At 37.7% G+C, this 16,124-nt stretch overlaps 1 protein-coding gene across 2 annotated transcripts in view; it reads right to left on the bottom strand.

The window, feature by feature from the left end:
* Positions 1-330: 330 nt before the first annotated feature.
* Positions 331-16,124, bottom strand: part of waplb (WAPL cohesin release factor b) — a 32,082-nt gene continuing 16,288 nt past the window's right edge. For both annotated transcript variants that reach the window (XM_041267982.1, XM_041267983.1), the window contains 15 exons: positions 13,437-13,532; positions 12,841-12,996; positions 12,142-12,278; positions 11,595-11,706; positions 10,267-10,494; positions 9,093-9,204; positions 8,554-8,651; positions 7,918-7,994; positions 5,433-5,608; positions 5,228-5,343; positions 4,842-5,003; positions 4,396-4,615; positions 4,155-4,243; positions 3,521-3,616; positions 331-3,317 (listed from right to left, as the gene is read on the bottom strand). In XM_041267982.1, the coding sequence (XP_041123916.1) occupies positions 3,252-3,317; positions 3,521-3,616; positions 4,155-4,243; positions 4,396-4,615; positions 4,842-5,003; positions 5,228-5,343; positions 5,433-5,608; positions 7,918-7,994; positions 8,554-8,651; positions 9,093-9,204; positions 10,267-10,494; positions 11,595-11,706; positions 12,142-12,278; positions 12,841-12,996; positions 13,437-13,532 (1,941 nt within the window). In that variant the 3' untranslated portion in view covers positions 331-3,251. The remainder of the gene's footprint in view (positions 3,318-3,520; positions 3,617-4,154; positions 4,244-4,395; positions 4,616-4,841; positions 5,004-5,227; positions 5,344-5,432; positions 5,609-7,917; positions 7,995-8,553; positions 8,652-9,092; positions 9,205-10,266; positions 10,495-11,594; positions 11,707-12,141; positions 12,279-12,840; positions 12,997-13,436; positions 13,533-16,124) is intronic.

The raw sequence follows: 16,124 nt of genomic DNA, 5'->3' as shown, positions 1-16,124 counted from the left end.
AATGTACAGGTAGCGAAACATAATCCTATACAGCAACACCATTCTCTTAATTTTTTGTTAATCACTGTAGGAACTAACTTTGTGTGTGTGTTTTTTTTTTTTTTTTATTTGGAGTGCTGTGTCACAGAATACCGCAGAGTACTGTATTAAGTCTACATCTCAAAGTGTTATGTCATCCTCTGGAAACCAAGTGACATGACCCCATAAATATGAAGCTGACATCTCAAAATGGTTAAAGCAGCTGTAACAGTGACATGACTCACAGGGCTAATTGTGTTGCTCCAACTGCTGTAGCTAAGAAGCAAATAATACACAAATAGGAAGAGCTAGTTTACTGAAAGTAGCAATTTTTATTGGAGTTCAAATTATTTACAGGTAACCAAAGACAATTCCTGAAACTGGTACAAACTTGGACTATTTAAAAAAAAAAAAATGTATCCTGTAGTTGGCTTTTTTTTTTTTTTTTTTTTTTTTTTTTTTTTTAAACTTCAAAAGAACACAACTGAGAAATACTGTATAAAATTAGGATTGGATTCAGAAAAGTAGTCTACCATTTCCAATAGCCAGTATTTACAGAACTATTTACAAATGCTTTTATTTTATTTAGAATTGCAAATTACCTCTTGTATACTTTGTAAAACATAACAATGACTGCAAAACCCAAAAAAAAAAAAAAACGACCTTGGCTGGAATAATTTGTTTAGTTTTTCAAACAAAATTTACATTGTTTAAATACAAGAGGTTTAACAGCTTGAAAGGGTTTCTAGTTAACTAGAACGTCAAACAAAATTATTTATACCTTGGCATTGTAAAAACAATGCAAGTTAAAAAATACACAGGAGTAGGGAGGGGGAAAAACAATGTTAAGTCCACTCGCTCGAGATCCAGTACATTTGAACCCTCTTCCCGTCCCTTAATCTATGACCAATCTGAAAACCAGGTCACGAATACAACAAATGAACATGCTAGGATATGCAGTATCTGAAAACAGCTTTAATAAAGAGCATTTAATATTTGCATTTTTCTAAACTCCAACTAACCATGCAAACAACTTTACTGTACTCCTACTTTAAGGTATAGCAGAATATGAAAAACATTTTACATTTGCTGGGGGAGAGTGGGGATAAATTAAATTGTATGCAGATATATAAAAAGGCATTATGGGGGGGGGGGGGGGGGGGATTAAACTACAGTTTTGCACAAAAAAGTTCTCTATAGATTTACATGGGTTTATAAAAAGCATGACAAAGTCAATAACCAGTAACTCTTGACATTGGCTCTATTCTAATTGTAATAATTTTGGGATAAGTGCCCCAATATCTGAAATCACCCACATCAATTTAGTTTTAATTAAAAAGAAAAAATTTGGACATAACCAATGCAATCCCTTGAAATGCAAGTGCTTTATTAATATAGGCCTGTTCAATACATGGGCTTCCCAGTCCTGCTGTGTTTCTTTTCATTTTTTTTTTTTTTTTAAACCAAGTTCTTAAACGCAATTTACTACACCCCTGTACATGTTGCCTGAAAATAGGGCAGCTGGCCACTGGGCCTGGGAAGGCTGCTGTACTGTAGTGAAACAGTCTGCATTGATGTAAACCACAGCATCAATTAAGAGGTATTTTCCATTAAACCAGGGTACATAGGTTTACCTACTGAATCTAAAATGGGAAAAATACAGTCATCTGTACTACTTTACATTTCATGAACAAATACCATTCAACCTCTTGTGACGGAGTCACAGACTTGCTTAAGATATTGTGCATCTTTACACTTGTCTTCTGCCCCCCCCAAACACATTTGATTGACATTTTTAAGTTCCAACCTTTTTTTTTATTCTACTGTGGTAGGGTGTCGCAAGTCCAGCCCCAAAGGTCATTCCACTGTAGGTTTAACAGATTTGATTAAATGATTAGGTACTTTTTGGAAACAAGAAGTCTGCAAGTGTGATTATGTATAAAACATTTGATAAAACCTCTTGTCAAAACCTTTGTCTCTTGTATTAACAGGTTCTTAATTACAGTCTTATGACCGACCAAGGTTTAAAAATGATGAACATGGTTGGAACATAGAATTTAACTGGAATAGCCATGTTGTGACAAACATTCCATATAATGAAACCCCCCCCCCCCCCCCCCCCCCAAGAAAGAACTCCAATCAATGCGACTGTCTGTTAGATCAACTGCTTTATTGTTCCACCAAAGCAACTGAAAATCCTCAGTGGGTCAACACCTACCACAGCTGTTCGCTGCATGTTGAACCATACGTTACTGAAATATGCCTTTTTACAACTGTATACAAAACACCTGCTATTTTTTACTCTTCCACCCACTGAAAGTAGAGAAAGCTTGTCGTTTTTATAAACATTCTAGATACTGTAATGTCTTAATTTAAGTTATTTGAGGGTAAAAAAAAAAAAAAACACAACAACAAAAACAGCCTGCAATACCAAGTAAGCAAATGGCTTTGGTACAGTTGGGCTGTAAGCTTTTCTCTTTCTACATTTGGTTGCAATTTGCCATTGCAAATGGTATTTATTTATTTTGATGTCACATTTGCCAACTAGCCGAGACCCAGGATACTTAGGCACTTCAGTGAAAATCATAACAAATATGGAAAGATCCCTCCCTCCCATCCCACCCCAATTAAATAGGTGCTTTGTAGCCAAATTACAATTCATGCTGTGAAAGGCTTTCAGAGACAGTGCTAATCTAGCACTGATCCATACCTCAGCTGAGCAGCAAATGGGAGTTTAGCTAAAACTACCTTCACATTTTTAAAAAAAAAATGTTTATAATTTTTTTTTTTTTTTTTTTGTAGCGCAACATTGAGACAAGCTTTTTCAAGGTTCATAGAAACGATAAAACAGGAGTTTCAGTAATTTAGAGAAAAATTACTTGAGGCAAAGGGTTGATTAGGAGTCATGAAAGAAGAGAACTTAAAAAATGCTCATGAAGCTGGGATAGCTTGCCAGAACAGCTCACTTATTTTTATAAAAACTATAACAGAAAATATGCAGCCTCACAGGTTTCTGTTTAACACAGACCATTGTACTTGCCAGTTTAAAATCAAACAAATGAAAATAAAACACAGAGTGCAAGCCTGACAGATGTCAAAGCTTAAGTTTGCTGCAGAGATGCTTATGTATGGACAAATGGTCCAGTTGGTGTTTGTGTCTTGGCTTCTTTCCCCACTGCACTCCTCTGGGTCGGGTCAATTATTCCTGCATGATCTAGCTGAAGCCAAGTGCTCTAACAGTGCTCCAAATAATCAATCACTCGAGAGATGGACTTCTGTCCTGTCGTTCCAACAGCACACTGCAGGAAGAGGGGAAGGGACTGCAGGTTACACACAAGCAAGACTTTAAAAATGAAAGCAAGGAATCCAATTCAGGATTTACTTATTGCAACAAGGAATTTCCTTATGCATAGATTGGAAGGAAAGACCATCACCTGAATAATCTGTGCTCAATGCTTAAATATCGAACAAACTTACAGCATTAATGCATGGTTTCACTTACCGTAAGATTCATGAAATTTAAGAATTTTTTAAGCATTTCTGTCATTATTGAGAAATCTCCTTTAGGTAAAATTTCTCTCACAGTAGTCACATTCATCTGCAAGAGGGAAATAAAACATTAGTTTTATCCAGAGTTACATTTCTAAAAACAGTCCTACTGTAGAGAACTGTGCATGTCGGGTGGAACACACAGGCAAGTTGTCCTGGCATTTACACTATCCAGATAACACCTCAGCATACATCAAACCCTATCACCATTTCATAAACACTGCAGGTGTCAGTACCAAGAAAGTGTCACTCCATAAAACAGTGTTAACAAACACCATATTTTTAAAGCAAGTTTCACTACCTCTATAAAATCACTTCTGTAACCCCACTGACTGAACATAACTGAATTACATTTTTCTGGACAGAATCCACAAAGAAATAACAGGGGAATCAACTGTGTGTAAAACTAGCCAGAATTGTGTTTCTTCAGACCCTTTTATATATCCCACACTATAATCCAATGCACATGCAGTACTTTTTGAAGTTTGAATCAACTTGTACAAAGTTTAAAAGCTTTTTGCATCAGGAAAAAAAGACAAAAAAGTGCATCCAAACCCTATGACATAACTGATTAAGAAGTTACTTACAGGACTCCCTTGGCAAAGACAGCCCAGTAACAGTGCAGTATACGAAGCTACAATGCAGTCCTCCATGTGCTTGCCAGCATGTTGAAGAGCTGGGGAAATACAAGACGAGGACTATTTTGCTTAACTGTTTATCACCAGTAAAAGTTCATGAAACATTTCTGAATAAACTCCTTATTTTCCTGGTTCTCTCAGTTTGTGTGAAGTCAGTTACATAATCCAGATGATGAAATAAGATGTGTACCTTTATTCAGGTCGAGTTCCTCATCCTCTTCCTCTTTCTTCTCCTTCTCCTTGTCATTTGTATTGCTATTGGTATGATTCTCAGATGCGACCCACTGGATCTCTCCACTGGTCTCCTGCCACTCCCCGCTCTGGTCCAACTGAGGCTTCGGTGCGTCATTAATGAAATCGTCTGTCTCTGTCTCTGCAAGAACGGCAGCACGTTCCCGCTGAAGGAACAGCTGAAACCACACAAATAATTAAAATGTAGAAAAAGCAGGACTTAAACCTCAAGGCAAGATACATCTACTTTTAACCACCCAGTATGTCAGGATTTTAACTTAAGTGAAACATTTTTCCAAAGTGAGAAAACTTTCAGTCTGGCTGAACAGACTACATTTAATATAAAATATATTATAAATCAAGTTTTAGACATCCTTAAATAAACTCCAAAATCAGAGCTCTAACCTGTACCAAGGCTGCAATGGCACTCATAGACCCTTCTGTCTTGAGCTCCTCTCCCTCTGCAACGCAGATCGTTTCGAAGGGCTCACAGTCCATCTCCATCTCCACCAGGCAGTGCCTGTTCCTGGCACTGTACTCTACTAGGTTGATCAGCAAGCCAAGTCCCTTAAGAGCACAAAAGAATAAAGCAATGTCAGCAAACCACACTACCAGCATTCGTACCATTTAAAAAAAAAAGTACAGCTACATCCACTGCATGACGAACAGCATCTGAAATTCGAATCCATCAAAAGTTTAAGTAGACCACGTACAGGATACCCTCAAGCATTTGAGGGAAAAAAAAAAAAAAAAAAAAAAAACCCAGACACATACAAATTGTGTAAGCTTACCAGCACTCTGATATCGAATCTCTGTTCCTGAGCAAGGTATTGTGGGACCCGCAGTACACAGTGCAATGCTGTGATGATGAAAGAATCCTGTTCACCCGTCTTTGTGCTTCCCCACTCTGTAGACACACAGACCATTGAGACGTTTCAATAACGGAATACCAGGCATGACAAATCAACACACACAGTATCTGGAGTCACTGCTCACCGTTGTCATGGGTAAGGTTGAGTAAGACTCCGATGATGGCTCTCATGCAGTCCTCCACAGCTTTTCCCACATTCCCCGAGGAGCTACGGTGCGGTAGGGATTTGCCATCTGCAGAAGCCAGGTTATTGGCCACATAATTATACCGCTGGATCATCTCTTCACAATGCCACAGCCCTCTGCATGAGGAAAAAAGGCACCAAAAGGTGTTAGATCACTCGCTTGATGAAACCAGGGGCATTAAATTTCTCTACACGCAGGTCGGCTAAAATAAGCGCTACGAAAAACCTAAATGTTAACCATCCAGACTTAAATAAATCAATAATAAAAACCATGTATAAAGAGACACAAAGCCTTATTTGGATAGGCAGTCACTCATCTTACATACATAGTAATGATCTTAAATGTGTGCAAGATGAGTGACTGGTAACTTCAAAGGACTCCAGAATACATATTTAATGCACTGTTACTTAAGAATGCCACCAAACAAGTCAACCAAACAAAAAACATTTGCAAAATCTAAACAAATAAAACAACTTTACTAACAAGGTTTAAAACATTATGTTTCTCCTTGCAAAACAGAACATTCATTCACAGAACTTACAAAGCATGCGATTACAAGACTGTTTCATTGTATAATAATTTAAAAAAAGGTAAAAAATAAAACCTGTTACTGCAAAAGTCAAATTAAATGACAAGCCAAGACCCTGTGTAACAGCAGCAGTAATAAAGGGGGTCTTTTCTTTCACCAGGGAACTCAAAGCAGTTCAAATATAAATCAGCAAGGCAGCAAAGCAAGAGTGACCTTGCTTTCTGTGTGTTGTAATTGAAAAGAAACTAGTCTTTATGGTATAAAAATAAACTAATTATACTGTACTAGGCTTGACTAAGGAACAAGCAAACATATTTTGGGAGGCGGAGGGGTGTTAAAATAGAAATTAGTAAGCTAGCCTACACAGTTTTTTTTTTTATGTAGGAATTAAAACACACAAAAAAAACGAATTCAGCACCCACACAAGCTCAACTAACTATAGCAGATCAAGCTGGGCATACTAAATTCAATCTGCCTTCCATTTACTAAAACTGTGTTTTATACAAGATGGAAATATAACACAGTGGCAATCAAACAAGCCTAACATTGGTGCAGTCAAATTTCTACCAAATTTTGAAAGTGTTATAGTACTAAAACATGCAGTAGAGTTCAAGGGGTCCAATAAAACAAAAAAACTGAAGACTTCAGCTCTTAAGGTTACAGATTCAATAACAAAATCCTGTAGCTTCTGCCCAGATGATGCAAATGAAACCTGAACCAGTAGGCTGCCATTAATTATTGACAAGTGACAGGCTTTGCAGGAGTGGCACACGTTTTGAAACAAATAAGCTATTAACTGGAGGTTTAACTTGTGTCCCACTATTGGTTCTTCCAAACTGAATTATGGAAAAACTGAATGAACCTAGCCTTGCTCCCTCTGCCTGAATGCAGACACTGCAAGCATAGTTACGTCTGTGGAAGGGGTCTGGTTCGTGCTCTGCAAAGGCCTTTTCTAATTCTATTAGTGGCGGAAGTACAGTTACAGACATGTTTTACTTGTAAAGGAAAGAGAACATTTCCTTTGTAAATTAAATTGAAAAGGTGTTGCTTCAGGGAAAATGAAACACAGGTCCAGGATGAAAGCAGAGAAGTTTGTGAGAAAGGAGAAAAGAGATTACAAAGTTTGAGACAAAAGGAGAAAGAGGATTAAAAGGTTGTAGAGTGGTTTACAAGTAATGTAAGGAGTTCAACCTGTATAAAATTGGCCTGCATAGCACACTTAAATAGAGGTAGTGATCAGCTCTGAACCTATTTAATGTATTCACTTTTTCTGTTGGCTATCTGTAGCGACAAGTACAACGGCCTAAAAATGTAAAGGAATAAAAGCAGATGCCTTTTCATTTTTCTAACAAATTAAGAAGAAATGCTCCATTGCCAATAGAATACCAATAAAACCAATCTGGGGGGGGGGAGCTAAAGTCTCTAACTATAGAATCCAAAGAAATACTACTCCAGGCCTATTTACCCAGTCTGTCTTATACTGTCAGGCCCCGAATAAACTTTCAAGTCCTTTGCAGCCCTTACTTGTGATGAAATATATATAAATAAAGGTTTATGGCTAATAAGGCTCCAGCAGCCCGCTACTGGATTACTCCAACATAAATTCTGTTTATGAAGACACATCAGCATTTCAATACCACTAAGGGCTCACATAGTATCCATGTGTATTGTGCTGTTGCTGTTTTAGTCTAATTGTTTTTTAAAGTGCTATCGATTTTAACATTTGTTGTATTTGTAACAAGTATTTTTGCTGCTTCTGGTTTTCCTCTTGACTGAATGCCCCTGCACTGTAAATGAGATGCAGTCTCAGTAGATTGTTATTGAATAAATAAAAAATTTACAAGCACCAGATGTACCAGGATTGTGTGTAAACTCAATGCAAGTATTTCAACTCACCTTGCTGAGGAGACTATGAGTTGGGAATCTTTGTAGGCAATCAGGTAGCTCTGGTTCTCTGGGTTGTGAACAGTCACCTGTATTACACAGAAACAGCCAGCTTTTCATTAAATGCAGATTAAAGAATTATTTAAAGCAGGCTTACGCATGTTATAAAGATAACCACAATTAAGGAGAGAAATCCAGGTTAAATTACCATAGTAACCGACAACTTATCTTCTAGGATACAAGATTCAAATGCCATTAACAACCTCAAAATCGCTGTTGCTTATTGCCTGTCCCTCAAGCTAAGACTATTTTGTTTTAAATGAAAGGAATTAAGGACAACAAACTGCGCACCAAAAGGACTTTATAAGCTGATCACTTGGAGCTGTACACATTTCTATTAGAGAGAGTTAGCAATGTACTGTTAAAAAAAAAAGTCATCAAAATAAAAAATAAAAAAACACACCTACTGTAGCCCCAGTCTACTGGCCAAAGAACCTTTTGTGAAACAATTCACTTTCACATTGGGGGAATTTCTAGTTAATACTGCAATACTGACTATGTGTTGCAGTCTGATACAAGCCAAAAGTCTGCACACACTAATTCCAGTTTATGGCTAAATGTCTTTGTATGAAATGGTTAGTTACTTACACTCTCCAGAACCCGTAAACACCTCTCCGCTCCCCTAAGGGAAGCAACCAAATTCTCCTCATCATCCTCATGGCTCAGGTTTTCTACACATTCTTTTACTGCAGGGAGGACACAAAATAGAGATCAGCTCCCTTGAGACACACACACACGTGCAGTTTGCATAACCACTGGTTTCTCCAACCCAGTCGATTTTGACCATGCTGTGACTTGGTAGCTGGTGTTCATTTTGTCAAAGTCAAAGCTTGTCAGGCATGATTTAAAGTCACTGCTGGTAAGAACAACTTTCTTCCAAGAAATCCAGCACTTGCTGCTACTGATAAGCAGCCACAGAGCACAAACCACTGCCAAACCCAACTACCCTAGTAAATTAACCAGTTGTGTGTAATAGCCAGGCAGTTTATTTTCTGATTATATACTACTATCTAGATGTATATTTACACAACTTAACACATGCATATTACAGTTCAATGTTATTTTCATACAGGACAGCTTTTATAAATTTAGGACAACAATACATTGGCCATGGATATTTCCTCTACCTTTATCTACAATGTGATCCAGACCACCGAGTAACCGCAGCTCCTCTTTGAACCAGTCCCCTGCTCTTTTGGAGGTCAAAGATAACAGTGTTTCCATGGCTAAATGTCCTGACTGAAAGTAGAAAAGGTAAAATGTTAGCCAAACCCCAGCCTTGGTGCATGTTGTATCAGTTCAAATCAAACAAGCCAGGAGTGGTCACCAATACTGCAAAATGGCTCACATGTTTCTTTACTGAGGTTTAACAATTTAACTATGCTCAGTCCCTCCCTGCTACCACTACCATTGGCTGCTTCAAGTTTTTATAAAAAAAAAAAAATGAATGATAGACAAAGTGTTTGGGTTTTTGCTTTTGAATACCCAGGGTGGCAATATGGTGGTAGGCTATTGAAATAAATAGAGAATGCATGATGATTTGTTAAATTGTAACAACCAGCAATCCGGACTCCTACTAAACAATTATAAACTATTGTTGTGGTCTCTGACACTGCCATCCCAATAGTTTGAACTGTCAGAGGAGGAACGTTATGTGAACCCCCTGGCTATAGCCCACGTTTTTCTATATGGGCTTCAAATGACTACCTACTCCTTTAAGACATTTAAAAAAAACATTTCACAATAGCTTTAATGTTATTAAAAACAGTAACTTTACATTTAAAATAGTACTCTAGTTTTAAGGAACCCCAACAGTCAGCATTTTCAACCAATCAGCTTTTGCTGAGGGATCAGAAAGTCACATGGTTTGAATTTAAAAGCAATGATACAAAATTAAAAAGGACAACCAGCAGAGGGAGCAGGAAAATCAACATTTGTTCAAAAGCTACAGCAGATGAGATTCACAGTTGCTTTTAAATATAAAACTGCTTTTGTTAGTCATTACCCACATTTCACGCAAATATATTATGCATGCAACAATAGCACACAGATGTGAAACCCTGCTTATTTGTTTAAGATGAACATTATCAGATTTAGCACTAAATAACTGGTTGATGTTTCTAGTACAGGCAAGCAGAGAAAGTCAGTCCAGTAGTTGAAACACCTCTAATTTTGATTGCACACACATGATTTGGCAGAGCTGGTCTGTTCTTTCAAATTAATAATTTCCTTCAGGAGTGCCAAGATTTGTTTGTTCTCTATGACTTTTAGTTAATTTCCAAAAACAGAAAATTGTCTCACCGTAATGTTCTCTAGATCTAGATGCTTGTTGTGTACTGTTTCACAGAGCTTACGGATCTTCTCTTTAACTTTATTGATCTCCTTTTCATTGAGTTGAACTGCTACAGAGGAGTCCTGTTCCAGCTCCAGGAGTCGAATCATCAGGTCCAGGCTGGCTCGGTCCAGATCCATGTTCAGACGGTCCCTGCTCAGGATGTACATCAGCGAAGCAGTACACAATGCCAGATTCTAAGTAAAGGGCAATTACACAATTAGAAATGCATAGGCATGGATAGGAGGAATGGTTCCATGATAAAATGTTATTGTAACTCTTGGATTCTTAAAATTAGCAATGCAGGAATTATTATATTAGTTTTATAGGAGGGTTGAGTACAGAGCTTTAGCAGCATGCCTAAAATTTCTGTGTCCCCTGCAGAAGCAACCACACAAGGAGATACATTTACATATAAACCAAAAATATAAAATCAGTGCAAAAACTGAAAAACTAGGAACAAGTATTAATTTCTTTAGTTTATGGTGTAATTTGGAGAAAGTAAGTATTGTGTTTGAAGGATGTTTGGATGATGGGATTCCTATAAGACAGTCTCTGAAAACACATTTACCCTGTCTACAGGTCTAAGAGCTTCGATAAAATGACATTTCAAAAGGTAACAGTTCCTTTTTTTTCTTTTTTTTTTTTTTTAAATTTAGTCATTGCCAATTATTTTTAATTTTCTCCCAATTTGAAATGGCCAATTATTAATTTAGGCTCAGCTCACCATTACCAGCTCCTGCGCTGAATCAGGAGTGGCGAAGACGAACACATGCTGTCCTCCGAAACATGTACCGTCAGCCGATCGCTTCTTTACACACTGCGGATTCATCATGCAGCCACCCAGGAGCTACAGCGTGGGAGGACAACGCAGCTCCAGGGCAGCTAACAGGCAAGCCCGCAGGCGCCCGGCCAGACTACAGGGATCGCTGGTGCGCGGTGAGCCGAAGACACCCTGGCCGACCTAGACCCTCCCCGCTCCCGGCGACACTCAGCCAATTGAGTGCCGCCTCTGGAGACTGCCGTCCACGGTCGGCTGTGGAATAGCCCAGACTCGAACTGGCGACGTCCAAGCTATAGGGCACATCCTGCACTCATGCAGAGCACTTTTACTGGATTCGCAACTCGGGAGCCCCCAACAGTTCGTTTTTGATTCTCTCCTGTGTATTTGCTCACCCAAGTTTCATATCCCTGCTAAAAACCACATAATATTTAAAAATCGCAAGGCAAAGTCTTAAGGCGCTTTACATGAGCAAGGCGACTCACTTTTCATTTAAATAAGAACAATTTGACCTACCGGGTGTTGAGGGGCATCGTTTAGCGTTTTGAAGACCTGAGCTACCATCCCATGGGCTCTTAGGTGCATTCGGAAACTAGGCATGGCACACTTTGAAGCCAGGCTGATAATACTGAAAACACAAAATCAAAACATGCAACAGTCTATTAGATTACATACAACATTAGATTAGTTTACAATGTACTATACATTGTTTACATTCAGAGTAAGATGTGTTGACTGTGTATGCTATATATTATTCTAAACAGATGTAGTGATTGTCACCAGCATTGCTTGATTGTACTGTAACTAAAAACCAGTTAACATTCTTCTAGTATCAGCAAAAAGAAAAAACACAAACTGCCCCAAAACAACACACCACAACCACCACATGCACTACTGACCAGACACACAAGCACTGGTTAACCAGTCTCCCAAGATTTTGAAATTCTTCTCAAATGAGCATACAAATGGTCTTCCCTTTGCAAGTCTGTTTACTGAGATTTCCACGGGAATGTCACGTGAAGTGTGGGTTAAGCAAGCTTAAAAGGGCACAAAAAAGGCTTACCTAAGGCAACGTGTGTTGAGGGGCTGACTGCTCTTCAAACCTGTCTGTAGGTACTCAAAATCATCCGTAAACTCCTGGTTTTCTCCAAACTCCACCACATCATTAAAGTGCTTTACATGCTGGACAACAGTGTATAACTGAAATGAAATATTAAAAAGAAAATAATTTACATAGTTTTGCTTACATCAGTAGCCAATTGTCCAATAGAATGCTTTAGAAAGGGTAACACTTGGCCACTAAGTTTACAGAAGCCTGAGGCATCCAGTCTATTTTTCCATATTTGATTTCAAATAGGTTTTTCCCAACAGAAGGTTTATTCCAACAATTCCTGCTGGCAGAGGCAGAGATTAAAAAAAAAAAAAAAATACTGCTCCTCTGTGAGACTGTTTATAACCCTATTCTTTGGTGTACTGTCAAAGTTAGCATTAAAGGAATGGTACCGATTTCTGGAAAGCTTCCACCAAGCTATGAAACAAATCCTCTTGGACAGGCTCCAAATTAAATAAAACTAATTTCAGCGTCAATACAACCTTCAGCCGAGACCTAATGGTTAAATATGCCGACGTAAGCCAACGATGACCAATGATAGCACACAAGCATTGATATAACCAATAACCTAATTATATATTAGGTGGGTGGGTAGTGGGGCAGGCATTTAGCTTCACAAAGATTAAAACAGAAAAAAATCCCATTGCTTACCTCTTTGTCTTCTTTCCTACATTTCAGTGCAGTAACAATGTATTGGTAGGGCTGGGTGGGCATTGTCACAGACTTGATCACTCTGGGAGGTGGTGGGGGAGCCTTAAATAACCCATCATCTTTATGGGCAGTTGTCTCCTTTGTTGATATACTGGCCTGCAAAACCAACAACTATGTATCTACAAGCACACAAGCTTTGTGTCCTAGGATGGTGATTCATGGATACATTAGAAACAAACAAGTTTTTTTTTCTTTGTAGAACAGCATACCCACTACGCTAGAATACATCTTTAACAGGTAGACTTCTGATAATCAGACACAGCACTACATTTTTAAGAAATCAACAGAACATGTTGAGATTCAGGATTTATCCAAAATAGTGTATTTTAGATAACAAATGTTAGTTTCTCATTTCCACAATATTATATTCTGCTTTCTGGAATCAACACTGTAGATGAACAGACCATTCTAAAGTGTGACCTGCAGTGTATATTTCACATGTTAAATAGGATTATTTTATAAAGAGGCATTCTACTGTAATTCTTACATCAGGGCTGCATTCAGTCAGCAGTGTAACACATTGCAGCAGTACTCACCGGAGCAGTATGAAATCTCGACAGCGGGGGAGGTGGCAGCTCCTCAGGCTCTGGCCGATTCCAGTGTCTGGCATTATATACGGCTTTAGTGGGAGACTGGAAAAAGGGAAAGAAACCACACATCAAAAAGGGCATCTTTAACACACAAACTTGTTTATACTTCACTATTCGAGTCTGCTATTCAGACACAAGTTCGCACTTAGTAATGTGCCCCACTATTTCTCACCATCCACATGAAAAAGCGTAGAAAAAAAAGTAGAAAAAGTAGAAAAAAATCTCTTACGTTGAATAATTAAAAAAAAATATATCAGGTTTTCACCATAACAGTGGACCAAATCCTTATCACTTTTCTGGTTTCATTTATAATATTACAGACAGGAGTGGACACTGCATTAGATGTACAATAGATTTACTATTCATGTAAATGCATGTTTAAGCTGGTGACTTTTACATTGACTACAATAATGCAAACATTGATGGCTGGGAGGTTTGGAAAAGGTTCTCTAAGGACACGCTAAAGCATCACTGAGACATGAAAAATTACAGGGGCAGCAATGTGCAACAGGACTATTAGGAACAGCACTTGTTCTTAAAAGGGCACAGTAGATAATCCTTGGGATAAAAAATTAACAATCAAAAATCACAGAAGACAGGATTTCCACAAGAGAAAAGTCAGTTAAACATGAATACACAACTGTATAAATAATACCAGTAAAACAATAATAAATGAACCAAATTAAATACATGACAAATTCAAAATCAGGAAAATGTAAAACAAGTGGAACATTCTTTAATTGTTAAAGTATGTCTATGTGTTAGTTTAACTGGCACAAAGAGTATATACTGTAGATTTCAGATGGCAACTGCTACTGTCAAGTACAGCTTAATTTACAATGGGCGAAAGACACAGCAAATTATTTTGCTAGCAGTCATTCAAATCTACTGCAGTACAGTTTCCTAACATTTAACTATGTCTTGGAGACATAGCAATATTGAGCACCGAATTCAATTATAAGGACATTTAAAAATTATACCTTGGACTCTGACATTTCTTTAGCACTTAAGAACCTTCATGATTTGGTTCTAGAAGGTGTTTTTTATAGAGCCAGATCACAGCAGAAAACTAACCCAAGTTTAAATGAATGCACAATACACAAAAGCCAAGTCACAGTAGCATTAACAGCAGGACTTATCAGAGATGAAGCCAAAATTTTGTTTTTGGCTCAGATGTCCTCTGCTGAAAAGCACTCTGCAATCTCACTGGCTATGCCTGTTGCTGGGATGATAGAAAAAAACAAACAAAAAAACACACACTTAACCTGGCACAGAGACTCTGTAGGTTGCGTTGAATAAAGTATTTCACATTTTGATTTGCTCCTATTAACCAGCCGTTACTCTTAACGGGGTGGTGAACAGCCCCCTGTGTTTGTTTTCCTGCTGCTGAGGCTATAAAATAAGGATGACACATCCAGTCTCACCCCAGGTGTGAGACATCAAAATCCCATCCAAAAGATCACACTTCATTCCAGCACTTGAAATGAGCGTTCTTTAAAACAGTGTGAAGTATTGGGTCATGTTTAATCTCCAACGCTTTGTTATTTCAAAGAAAAAAAAAAAAATGTGATAGAAATCTCTCTCTGATGTTGCACAGTGGTTACAGTAGCAGCTCCACAAATAAATTACAAAAAAATAAAAGGATGTTAATGAAACCACGAATTCCAAGTCCATATTGTTGACTTTCTGGGTTATCCTGGATATTAAGTGAACATACTATTCATTTATTTTATATATGAACTGCTTTTTATCTAAGATTAAATAAGTGTTTTGTTGTTTATTTTGATTGATATTGTATGTGGACTTATACCAAATAAATTCAATTCAATGCACCGATAATCAGTAGCTTATCGGCATGGCACCGACAGAAGGGGAAAAAAACACAATCGGCTATCGGTAGTTTTTGTTATTTTAGCCGATAATGTACACCGATATTCATACTTGAATTTCTTCCAGCACATAATTTAATGTTTGGTCAGGCACACTTAGTAAAAATGCCACAAGAACACCGATACTCATTTTCTCAGTACTGTGTAACGTGCGATCAAAATGCAGTAAACAAGTCTGAAAAGAGCAGTGTTTGGGTTTTGTTTTTTAGATATCTGAAGACAGCAATAGGATAGCGAGCTGTGTGCAGAACAGACTTGATGCTACATTAAATCAAATGATGAACTGCAAGTAGATTATTCTGATGCTTAAAAAAAAAAAAAGTTGAATCCTAAATAACATTGATAGTTATTATTATTGATTTGTAATAGTAGTCGTAGTAGTACTAGTTGAGTACATGTAGCCTATACAGCTACCAGACTAACATTCACCCTAAGTAATGCTTTTCAGGCTGACAAAACTGTTATACAGTGGAATTTATTGTTCGTAAGAAAATAGTTTTAACCAGTCAAATTATTGTTCAAATGCAGCATCGATGTGCGGTTAGTTAAAAATCTGCCTCTGCGATGTCTCTGCTCCGATGTCTTTGGTGACTTTAAAATCCGAAACAATTCTAAAGACTCTGAAAGCTGGCCTCGAAAGAAATACAGAAGACTTCTACCAAGAAGTTTCAATCCATAGAAAAAACAAAACCAAAAAAGGCTGATGTATTATTATTTATTATATTTTTTTTTATTGATTTATTTA

This window comes from Polyodon spathula, chromosome 13, assembly GCF_017654505.1.
Source record: "Polyodon spathula isolate WHYD16114869_AA chromosome 13, ASM1765450v1, whole genome shotgun sequence".
NCBI classification, from domain to species: domain Eukaryota; kingdom Metazoa; phylum Chordata; class Actinopteri; order Acipenseriformes; family Polyodontidae; genus Polyodon; species Polyodon spathula.
The sequence above is the reverse complement of the archived record's forward strand: the minus strand, read 5'-3'. Positions and strand labels throughout refer to the sequence as shown.